The 12,819-nt window shown below is 37.0% G+C and overlaps 1 protein-coding gene across 3 annotated transcripts in view; it reads right to left on the bottom strand.

Moving 5' to 3' along the window:
• SLC41A2 (solute carrier family 41 member 2) overlaps positions 1-12,819 on the bottom strand; it is a 126,894-nt gene that overhangs the window by 65,260 nt on the left and 48,815 nt on the right. For all 3 annotated transcript variants that reach the window (XM_057742642.1, XM_057742640.1, XM_057742641.1), the window contains exons 4-5: positions 3,908-3,979; positions 514-658 (exon numbers count right to left, since the gene is read on the bottom strand). In XM_057742642.1, the coding sequence (XP_057598625.1) occupies positions 514-658; positions 3,908-3,979 (217 nt within the window). The remainder of the gene's footprint in view (positions 1-513; positions 659-3,907; positions 3,980-12,819) is intronic.

The following is a 12,819-nucleotide window of genomic DNA, read 5'->3' as shown; positions in this document are numbered from 1 at the left end:
AAAAAAAAAAAAACCTTCTGGCTCTTTAACAACCTATAGCCAACAATATGCTGTATTAAGCATATGGTTATACTTGTGTTACCACAGAAACAGTATAGGAATTTTTTTGAAATCTGAAACTTTAAAAAATTTTAACAGAGAAGCTTTTGAAATCCAGAATTCCTGGAATACTTGTTACTCAAATGACAAGCCAGTAAAACTTCTGCATGATTTCCACAAAGGCGCTTCTCAATTAACTGAACTTACAGAAACAACGGAATATCTCGGCTATTTTTGTGGGTCTTGCTTGGGAGCTGTACCAGGGGCTCTAAAGCCAGGATACAACCTCAGAAAGCTTGCTCTATACTAACGTTTACATATAAAAATATCTGAAATAAGCTATTTTAAAAGTTTGTAGATAACTTCTCTGTTTTTTATAGTGAACAAGTATCATTTAAATAAAAATAGTTAACATGGAAAATAAGCAATTAGAAAGTAAAAGATTGTGGAGTAGACATTTACAAATTTACTCACCCTGCAGAAGAGATGCAATGAAGGCAGTTGCTACACTGCTAGAGCACAAAAGTATAGAATGGTCAAGATAGTATTTTCCCTCTGGAATCCAGCCCAATATAATTGCTGCCACAGCTGCTAGGAAGCCAACTACTGTTGCTTGAACCTTAAAAAAATTTTTAATGAAATCCCACTGAATTATTCATTTTGAAAACACATTTTTTTATTCGATGATGAAAATATGCATACAAGGAGTCAGAAGAAAGTATTACATATGATAATTGAGCTGCCTTACCTTTTGAAGAATCTACTACACTTTAGTTTTATTATTCTCTAAGGTGGTAGGTTCTCAAAGTACCCTGATCTGGCAGCAGTAGGTATGGAATGGGGTCTAGGAATCTATTTTTAACAAGTACACCAAGTGACTTTGATGGTGTAATCCACAGATCATCTAAGAAAATACCAACCTTAAGCCTGAAAAGTACCCAATCCACGTAACTGAAGTCTGACTCTAAAGGCAGTATTGGCAAGAGATTAGATTCTATAATCAAATGATAAGGGTTTGATTCCTAGCTATACCACTTAATCTTGCAGCAAGTTATTTAAATGTATTCATCCAACAAGCATTAACTTAGGATCTACTATGAACTGATACAAGGTGCTATGCTTGGTATTGGACTACAACAGCGGTCAAAATAGATTTATTTCCTGCCCTCACAGAGCTCCTTGTCAATGGGAGAGACAGACGTTAAAAAATAACCTCACAAATAGTCACAATCGTGATTAGTGCTATAAAAACTTTAGCTCCTAATCTGAAAAATGATAATAATATCCAACATGAAAGGGTTATTTTGATATTTAAATGAATTAACATAAATATATAAAGTACTTCCCATAGTGGTAGCACAAAGCAACCCTCAAAAAAAAAATGGCAACTAAAAAAAAGGAATACTGACTGTGAACTCTTAGAATCATATTACAGCACTCAAATGCTAGAACTAAAAGAAACCCTAAAGAAATCTCTAGTTCACCGATTCTTAACTTTGCTTGTGTCATGAACTCCACAGACAATTTGGTGAAAAATTTATAGATTCTACCCTCCAAGAAAACACACATGCATTCAATATTTTGAGTAGAATTTCTGGGTGCTTAGACTCTCTGAAGCCAATCCATGTGTTGGAATCTAGGGCTCCAGGTGAAAAACCCGAGTAGCCTGACCTTGTCATAGAGTAAATTAATGGAAGAGCCTGGGCGAGCAAGGCCAGATATCCTACATTCCAGCTCCACATCTTTCATTACAGCAGATTCAGAGCTGAGAGTCATGCTGTCAGCATCATTATGCTTGCACCAGTTGCTAAGATACTTCAGCACTCTTATACTGGTTAGTACATAATATGATATGTAAAAACAATAAAATTAATTAATAATTTAAATTATAGCACTGTGATTCCAAGGTTTTTCTTACAAATAAAATACAGAGCTTTTACTTCTTGGAAAGGAAATACAGAGCTAGGGAACGTATGTAAGACATCATAGCACGCACGCGCACACACACGCGCACACACACACAGCGGAGATAAAGAAGTCCTATTCTGTAAACCTGCAAAGGAAACACCCAATTGCATCAAAGAGAAGAGCAAAGTCTGGGTTAAGGAGTAGCTGGGGAGGTTAACAGCAGTCAAAGGTCTAAATATATGTGAGCTCAGGGTATATCCCTCCTGGTGAGGTAATGGTTCTTCAATGGGATTGGGAACTTCGCTTTATTTGACAATTTATGGACAGGTTGAGGTGGCCACCGTGTACAATTGTGAAGAAATCTGTGACAGGTCTTCTGCTTTGGATCCCATTTAATAGTCAGAACGCACCCCAGCTAATGCCAGCACGAGCCTCCTCTGTCCTTTCCATCCCTCCCCACCTCTACCCTCCACAGCCACCTCTAGTCTAAGGAGCACTGCTAGCCCACGCCAGTCCCCTCCCTACGCCATCTACTCCCTCACGGGCTTTAGCAGATAAAGCTTCAGAGACAGCACAACCACCTTCCCCCCCACCTGACCTTGTCTTCTTCTCCCCTCTGCTTTTGTCCCCAGGTAACTGGGCTCCAACCAGTTGCTGCCTCACTGGCTGGCACCAACTCTGTCCTGATGGGCCTGTGTGGGGTTCCCTGTTTCTCATGCATCCTTGGTGGAGTGAGACAAAGACACAGACTTCAGGCTGTGGCAACTAGGATCAGTGAAACTCCAGCCATCTCTGGCTCCCATCCTGACCAACACTTTTGGGGAGACAGGATGGAGACTAAGAGTGAAAGGAAAAATTAAAAGCAGAGATGGAAAATTATTTGAATAACTTACAGTATAACTCATATTACTTAGTAAGAGTTTAGGGTATTTAAAAATAAAAGAGAATATATTTTCAAATTTTAATTTACATATTAATTTATAGTTATTTACTGGTTGTTAGATATTTGGGTTATTACCCCTGCATAGCTTCCTACAGTTTCAAGCTGAAAAAGATTATGGGCATCTCAAGTACAATACTGTGGAAATGAAGAGGAAAATCAAGCACAGAAAGGTTAAGTTAACAAAGGTTATATAGCTGGTTACTGTTAGAGCTGAGATTAGATACCAGATTTTCTTGTTTCTAACCCTGTGATCTTAGAAGCAGTTGCACAGATATTTTTTTAAAGCCTATATTCCAAAATTTCCTTTATTTCTTTGTCTTTGAACATTACATGAAATTACTTTTCTGCAACCATGTTCTTAACATTATGTCCTAGATGACCTAACATTGAAATTAGTGAGCATTTCCTAAGCTCACACTTGCCAGAGAGGTGCTAGAGGGCTGCAAGCTTGTGTCCTGGGGATAGGAGAGGATGGTGGGAGAGAGAGAGATTCTATATATAATTCATGTATATGCAACTGACAATTTAATGTGCTCATTTATATTAACACATTAAGGAAAATAACTAACAAATTAAGGAAAATTCAGCTTAAACAAACATCCTACCATAATATATAAAAAAGAACTGGGTTTAAATAGAGGATTTACTTTAAAAAAAAAATCAAAGTAGAAAAATGAAGCAATGAAGTGCTAAATATTTACTTGTACAGATATTAAGTCAAATTTTGGCTCTATTGCACAAACGGTAGAAAATATTTTGTGCATTTATTCTATATTTTGTATATTATACATTTTTCAGATTTAGAAGAATTGGATCAGCTTCTAGAAAAAGAAAACCTTCAGAAGCCATGGGTATCCATTTATTCTATCACTTTTTCATAGTACTAAATTACTGTTTTAGGTTCCCTGACACAATTAAATAGTAGGCTTAAGAGCACTAAAATTTACTCCATTCTTACAAGTAAAACTCAAGATCTGTAAACAAACAGATATATATATATATAAATATCTCACTTACCTGTTTTAAAGCCAAGTTGCCAATTATTAGGTTCCACTTTTCAATAGGTGAATCCATCTTCCCAATATTTACCTGTTAAGATGAATATTTTCATGTATCACTGAATAATCTACATTCTCTCTACTCCGTTTAAACAGCGTATGAAGTCTTAAAAAAGTCAAAACTAGTCCTTTAGTATATCTGATGAGATCACATTGCACGTTAAATATAATTCTAAATTTACTACAAGTATTGCATCTCACACTCAGCTTACCTGAAATGTTCAGGAAAAAAAATTTTTTTAACTTAATTACTAGCTCATAAGAACTAGTGGGCCAGTTAGTACTATCTACCTGCCCTCTAATATTTTACAACTAACATCAAGAGTCATACTAACATGCCAAATTTTGTCTACTGAGGCCCAACATAAATAATTACAGAATTTTGAGCTCCTAGCATTTAATTCCACATCATGGAACTTATGTAGTTCCAAGAACTACTGACCAAAAAGCCCAGATATAAATAAATCATTCATATTTGCATAATTTATATTTGAGTCATGACTAAAATTGTTATCAATAAAAAATTCATTCAATTCACATATGAATTTTGATAATGTACTTCACTATTAAAATGTATAATTCTGTTGGCTAAATGGAAGAATATTCTCCAAAAAATATTATTATTCACATAGTCAACTGCTCTGTAAGCTAAATCATACTTTTCAACAACGTAGGATTCAAAAAATGTATACCCAAATCTGACAGGTTTTTCTAATGTGGTCATTTGGAAAGCAATAAGCAATCATTATTTGAAAATATACTGAGCCAGGTTTCAATTATTCATTGTATGGTTGGTCATTGAAGACAGATGAATGGGTAAAGTGGGAGATATATAAGGGTAATTATTTATGGGTAGTTAACCATGGGTAAACTAGAGTTTAGCTCCTTGGCTTCAAACCAACAGGATAAATGCTACATCAACATCTCCTGCACCAATCTGGAAAACACATTGTATTCTCTAACTTCACTCTAGACGTAGTCTCCAAGTATTGAACAAATGCACATTTAAGATTTCTCAGTGTTTCCGAATAATTACTCCTGCTGTCTTTACTTGTATTATTTCTTTCCTAAGCCCCGGAAGTCTAAATTATTGATAAAATCTGTGTTTATAGCTCTAGCAACCTGGGTCTCTGCTCTAGTGAACAAGGTACAAGCAATGTTTAAAGAAATAGGTATGAGAGAAATGAGGGTTTTTTTTTTTTTATTTAACTTTTAGAAAGATGTCTGTAGGTATAGGAAGCAATCTAAAATGATTCTCTGAAAAAGTACAAGATGTCAAGACTCCAGGACTGCTTGCTGATCAATGGAGACACACGTTCATCCTGGTCTAAGAAAAGACTACGAACGGTGGAAGTGACAGAAGGAATGAGCATGATGAACGGGGTATGCAACCATGCCAGATTCACTTGGTCCCATCACCACCAGCGATGCCTCAGTGACATGCCTCAAAATCCCCTTCCCTAGAGCTTCAGAATACAGTCTGCCAGTGAGAAGACCCTGCCTAAGATGTGAAAGGCAGAAGTGAAGGAGAGGCCATCATTTTTGGAAGGTCTCATTGGCGAGATATGGTAGCATCCAGACCTCTTCACTGCAACGCACCCATGGCTTTCTTCCCTACTCCAGGGCTTCAGGCTGTTTCTCTGATCCTCCCACTTCAGCTCCTCCCACATCTGTGTAAGCCCAGACTGGTCTGTTAAATTTCTTATCGCCACAATACATAACACAGCTCTGTTTTCCAGACCAAACCCAAAGGACAGAGCAACTGTCCACTGTTCAATTGTCCTATAAATAATGATGATCACAGTCTCTAAGTCTCTTACAGTCTCTAAGTCTCTTCCAGTCTCGAAGTCTCTGACTCTGTAATCCTTTTAGCATAAGATAAATAATAAGTAGCAAGTTAACGTATGAAACGCAATAAAATATATTTCATATTTATGAAATATAATTTATGATATGAAATTTAAGTAGAATATATTCACAAATGATAACTTTATTTTACAAAGAAAAGATTTCAGAAGTAAGCATGGCCTGTATCCAGTAAGACACTAAACATCTGGAAGAGAAGAAGAGGAAGAAGAAAAAAGCAGAAGGAGTAGAAGGAAAACAAAGAAACGGGAAGAAAGTAAGGAAAGGCTTTTAGGAAGAAAATGTTTCCCTTTAGAGAAGAACTAGAGGAGTGAGCATAAAATGCATATTGAGAGTGAGCCACTGGTTATTGGTACGTTTTCCCCAGAGGCTGTAGAATCTGCTCTTCTGAAGTTTTAAAACAGGTTGATTCTCATCTGTCTAGAAGGACATACTGGTAGTCTTGCACAAAGTATGAAGATTTGACTAAATGACCTCTCTCATGCAGACCACAAATTAAATTTAGAAATATGCAAACAGTCCTGTGAAATATTCGTGTTAGTGAAAATGGTACTTCTTGGGTAGTTATGATGTTAAACTTTATTATATAAAATAAATATGTATAAAGCCCTTTAAAAATATGAGTTAAAACGGTAGAAGAAAATACCATAAACGTGGACTCTAAAATTAGTATGGAACTACTCAGCTTAAAAAGCCTAAAATCTCTAAATACTATTCCCCACTAAAAAAAAACCAGGGCTCCTTAGAGAAATGGCTGGTTGCAGGCCTAAGACAGGAAAAGTATGAGATGATCCGGGCATATCTTGTGCCGGAAAGTAACAAAATGCTCAGAAAATAATAAGGGAATGTTAAAAGGACACAGGAACCAGTTTGAAAGGGCTTCCCCCTGGCCAAATTTGAACATCAAAATGAATAATAGCAGTAATGGATTATGACCCACTGAATAAAAGTAAGAGTCCACTGAGTCCATACTGAGAGTGGGTGGACGAATGAATGGATGGATGGATGGACAGACGGACAGACAGATAGATGGGAGGGAGGAAGGAAAGAAGGAAGAAAGGAAGGAGGAAAGAAAGGAGAGGAGATGGGAGGAAGAGAGGGAGATAAGAAAGTCAGGGAAATCTTTTCCTTAGTAGAATGTTAAGTAATAAATGTAGATGGAATAACAGTTAGAAAACCACAATTCAGCAGCCTTCAACATAAAAATGGATTCAGACAAAAATCATTAATAGTGCTAAGATAGTTGGCTAAAGTTTGTTAAGTAACAGGATATGCCCACAGTCTCAAAGTACCTTCCTACAGGTTGTTTAGTAATTACGAAGAGGTAAAATGTAACTTTTTAATGGAGAAACCTGGCAAACACAGTTATTCAAATAATCAGTGAGAAAAATTGTATGATACTATTTATACGAAATCCCAAAAAAGTGACTGAAAGAGCAGTGATTACCTGAGGCAAGAGGGATTACCTGGCAGTGGGATTAACAGAGGAGGCGAATAAGGGAACCTTTTGAGGTGAGGGAAATGTTCTATAGCTTGTTGGTGATGGTGGTTACACATTTAACATATTTGTCAAAACTTATCAAATTATATGTATATATTATTGTATAGGTGGCAAATTATGGGCATATATTATTGCATGTAAATTATACTTCAATAAAGTTAGTTTTTAAAAAGATAATTTCATACAGCTGTAATTGCTTTTACGCTTTTAAAAAATAACACTTATATTCCTACTACCTGGTTTTCTCAATCTTAAAGTTTTACCATACTTACTATACCTATATATCACATATAAGTTTAACATCATTATAGTGTCAGGTATCCAAGGCTCTATTTATATTTTCTCAATCTTTTGTTTCCTCTCATTTTGTCATACTGAATAATTTCTATTGCTCTATCTTCAAGTTCATGAATTCTTTCTTCTCTATCACCAATCTGATACATTCACTCATTAAGACATGTTTAATTCTTTGAACATTTTTTCCTTTAGTTCTTTGAACATATTTATACTAGTTGCTTTGGAAGATTTTGTTAAATCCAACATCTGGGCCCACTTTGAGTCACTTTCCATTGACTAAATACAAATCACACTTTTGTGTTTCTTCCCACATCTAGTAATTTCAGTCAAAAACTAGACAGTGTAATAATATAATAACTCTGGATAATGTTATGTTCTTCTGAGGACAACTGGATTTTCCTTCTAACAGGTAGTCAATTTGCCTAGACTCAAACTTCAAACTGCTGTCTCTCCCACAGTGTGGAGCAGCTCATATCTCTGCTTGGTTCTTTCTGCTCCCAACTACTGCTTTTTAGTCCAGTCTTTCAGGGATCTCTCGTGCACCTGTGTAGTTTAATAGTCAGCCAAAGATTTGGAGAGAATTCATACTCAGATTTTGGGGCTCACCCTCTCCACAGTCCTTATGCTGCTGGGATTTCCCCATAAATTCCCACCTGCTCTGTCAGCTCCAAGCTCTGTTATCTGATAATTCAAGCCAACAAAACTTCAATTTGGGGCCACTATAGCTATGCATAACAACAGAAGGCACTTAGTCAAAAAATGCAAAAACATAAATTTTAGCCAGTGTGTTTGTCTTTCAAGTATAGGGCCCTCTCACATTTCTGCCCACTTTTCTTCTTCTCCACCCCCCCCTTTTTTTTTAAATTTTGCCTGACGCCCTGAACTTTGCCACCTCAAGCTGGTAAGACTGTGGGTTTTCTACCACATGAGAACCAAGGGTTGGGGAATTCCATTAAGCAAAAAAAGCCACAAACTTTGCAATTCTTACCCACTGTAGTTATGGTCATTAAAGGGTAAACTCTAGTTTCTATCTACTTTTGATCACTTTCCATTGCCTGCAAATAATTTATTATCCAGATTTTGTAACTGTTATTCTCTGGAAGGGTTCACTCAACCACTTTATTCTGTCATTAACTAGAATGGGGAACACTATTAGAATTTTACTTGCTTGAAATATTTGATAATAAAAACAATATACTGAAACACACACACACTCTAGTATCTTTCTGAATACACGGGGTGATGCACGTGCTCGTAATCTTGATTGTGGTGATGGTTTCACAGGTACATACTAGGTACTGAAACTCATCAAATTAAAGACTGAATTTGTGCTGTTTCTTGTTTGTCAATTATACCTCAATAAAGCTTCAAAGAAAGGAGAGCTGAAAATCTAGTTGATTGAAATAGTTCTAGATTAAACTTAAGCAGTTCCACTCCACAAAGCTATGCGTATGAGTTGGTATTTATAACTTAAGAAACATACCTTAAATTTAAGAACTAACAGGAAGGGCTTCCTAGGTGGCGCAGTGGTTGAGAATCCGCCTGCCAATGCAGGGGACACGGGTTCGATCCCTGCTCCAGGAAGATCCCACATGCCGCGGAGCAACTAAGCCTATGCACCACAACTATTGAGTCTGCGCTTTAGAGCCCGTGAGCCACAACTATTGAGCCCATGTGCTGCAGCTACTGAAGCCCACGTGCCTAGAGCCTGTGCTCTGCAACAAGAGAAGCCACGGCAATGAGGAGCCCATGCACCACAACGAAGAGTAGCCCCCACTCACTGAGACTAAAAAGAAAGCCCACACACAGCAAAAAAGACCCAATGCAGCCAATAAAATAAATAAATAAACAAATAAATAAATAAAATCTAAAAAAAAAAATAACTAATAGGAATATGCAATCTCACATGTATCTAACAATCAGGGTATGATAAGAACACGTAAAACTTAGAATTATGCCAAATTTAGGAAACTATACTAAGATTGTAATGGTATTTAAATTATGCCATAGTTATTAACATCATTATTGGGGGCTTTATCTTTTTCTTTATTTTAGAAGTTTTACAGTTTGAACGGGAAGTCTAATGTAAAATTATTAGGGAAAGAGGTTTCTCCAGCTTCATATGCCTCCACGGGAATGTGAGCTCAATGAAGGCAGGAACGCTTTCTGGCTTACTGCAGATTCCCCAGCACACAGAGCAGCACTTGGCATATAGAAAGGGCTCAAAAATATTTTTTCAATTAATGAGTTAAAAAGGTAGAATGTCTTAAAATAATTTCAAACCATTAAGGTTTGTGGTAACAAAAATCACTTTTGCCTAGAGTCAGAAAGTGCTAGGCAATTACTCCTGGAAAATGTTTGAAAGACTTTTTAAAAAAAGATACTGTCATTGGGACAGTAAATATCATTCCTGACTCTCTTATATCTAGCATTCAGAAGCAGAAAATTTTAGACCTCAGATCACAGAACTAAAACCCAACAATTTATAGAATCACTGTACTTGGTTTATTTTTAATTATATACTACTTGGTTTATTGTTCAATTATATTCTTGTAATACATCTATAAGAATATCTACTATAACATGTATCTACTGTTGAAAAGATAAAAACCTAGGAAAAATTATTCAAGTTAATTATTACACCTCTAGAAATAAATTTTGACTAAAGTAAGGAGGGCAAGATAAAGGTGATTTGGTTTCATCATTATTAAATCTTCCTTGTTAAAACAGGAAACCTATTTTATTGGAACATCTTTTTTATCTGTAAACATTTAATCTTTAGCTTTGTAGAATAACAAATTTTAAATACAACTGACCTTCAACAGATTGGGTAAGTAGGCTGTATCTGATATCTTATGTTTTAAGTCCTCTATCTTTATAGGCCTTCATTAAAATCCCATAAGCTCATTTCACCTGATTCTACTGCAGACAATCATAAAAATGAGAAAAGACTTTTTAATGGAGCAAAAAGATTAAAGTACACAGACTGGCCTTCTATAGCTATTATGATTTTTACTCCTACTTTCATAAATGAAAATAAATACAACATAGAAAAACTGTAAAATTTTTAAAAGAATTATATCTTGACCATAGATGAGAGAGCTGACTTTCAAATGGTGCTCGTTTTAAGTTAAAAAAAAAAAATTATACTCGTTCATCCTTCTCCCTGGAACCAGGCAGCACAGTTAGAAATCTGCTACAGCATCCCAATTAGAGACAATAGGCAACTGAATCAAGGTGGTGGCAGGAAGGGCATAAGGAAAAGGGAAGAGGATTCCATAGGTGGAACTGACTGTCTCGACGGTAACTGGATAGAGAGCGGGGAGGTGGTTGGCAACGTTAATAAACTGACAAGAATGAAAGCAAGTATGGCTTGAGCAAGAGAAGACGATGCGTTTGCTTTTGAATGTAGTGAGTGGAGCAGACAATTGAAAATCTCACCTCTGGAGGTCAAGAAAGAGACCGAAGACACAAATTTGAGAGTCAGCAGTGGGCCAGCAGCAGTGGAATTACTGATGGAGTGATTCCATATGAAATTACTGATGGAGAACATGTAAGACAAGGTACCGAAACTTCAAGAAAACCTCAAATCAAGAGGATGACCAAAGAGAAAGTAAACTGAGAAGAAGCCATGAAAAAAGGTGGGAGAGTAAGGAGAGTGTGGGGTCTCAAAGTCAAGGGTAATAAAAATTTCAAGTAGCGAACAGCCAATGAAGATCTCTAGAAGGTGAGGCTTTGGGATTTTTGTTGTTAAGAAGTCATTAACCTAGAATTGCTTTAACAGCAAATAGGGCATCAGAGCGGAACTACAGCTGACAGTGACTCTCCAGCATTCTATCAGAATGGTAGCACTCAGCCTAGGAAGCTCGAGATCAAATTCTCTAGGCAGGGGGACTTCCCTGGGGGCACAATGGATAAAACTCCGTGATACCAATGAAGGGGGCCCAGGTTAGAACCCTGGTCAGGGAACTAGATCCCACATGCATGCCACAACTAAGAGTTAGTATGCCACAACTAGGAGCCCTCGAGCCGCAACTAAGGAGCCCACCTGCTGCAACTAAGAAACTAAGACCCGGCGCAACCAAATAGAATAATAATAATAATAATAATAATAATAATAATAAAAATTCTCTAAGCAATTAAAACACCACAAACTAGATAAATATACCATGTCATCTTAGCTTGATGCCACAAGCTACTACTTTTCCATCTTCTAATTTGGTTACTTTTACCCCTCTCAAATCCAGAGAAAATTTTAGGTGACAACTCCTGGTCTTTAATTTCAGCTAGTCAATGAGCCAATTCTGTCGACTCTCTCTGAAAATGAGTTCTGGACTCCAACTATATCTCATCTACATCCACTGCTACCACCCACTCTGATCCAAGCCAACCTCATCTCCAGCCTGCAGTATTATTTGCTTCCTTGCCTGAGTTTAGTTTAGACAGAGCCTATAGCTCTGTCCCAACACAACAGTCAAAATAATCTGTTAAAAATATCAGATCACACCACTCAACTGTTCAAAACCTTCCAAAGGCTTTCATTTCACACAATAACCAAATTCCTCACCATGACCCACAAGGTGATCTCACACCCTGTGATTTTTCCCTCTCTCTCACTTGGTCCCAGCCCTACTGGCCTCCATGCTGTTCATTTAACACAACAGTTCTCAAACTTTGCAGTGTATCAGAATCATCTGGAAAGACTGTTAAAATGCAGATGTTGAGCCACTCCCCAGAGTTTCTGATTCAGTAGCTTGGAAGTGGGGGCTGAGAACTTGCATTTCTAACAAGCTGCTGATGCTGCTGTTCAGGACACACTTTGAGAACCATTGATCTAACACATCAACAATGGTCCTGCTTCTGGCCCTGGAAACCCCTGGGACATTCTTATCTCAAGTAGCCTCAAAAAATACAAGTAAACAAATTAGTAGATGGAAAAGTAGTAACTCGTGGCATCAAGCTATGATATAATATGGTATATTCATCTAGTTTATGGTGTTTTAATTGCTTAGAGAACTGAATAATTCCTTTAGTTTGTGGCTCAGGTATCTTATAATCAGTGACACAATGTTTAACCTATGGAAGATAGCAACTCCATCCCGATCTCCCCAAAGAAAGGTCCCGCTAGATGACCCTGCAGTGAAGACCATGGGCTGAGCTTCTAATCAGCTTTGGAGTTCCCCTGTCTTAAATGTGAACAGACAAAT

Source organism: Hippopotamus amphibius, chromosome 7 (genome assembly GCF_030028045.1).
Source record: "Hippopotamus amphibius kiboko isolate mHipAmp2 chromosome 7, mHipAmp2.hap2, whole genome shotgun sequence".
Lineage (NCBI taxonomy): Eukaryota > Metazoa > Chordata > Mammalia > Artiodactyla > Hippopotamidae > Hippopotamus > Hippopotamus amphibius.
This window is presented reverse-complemented; position numbering and strand designations above follow the sequence as displayed.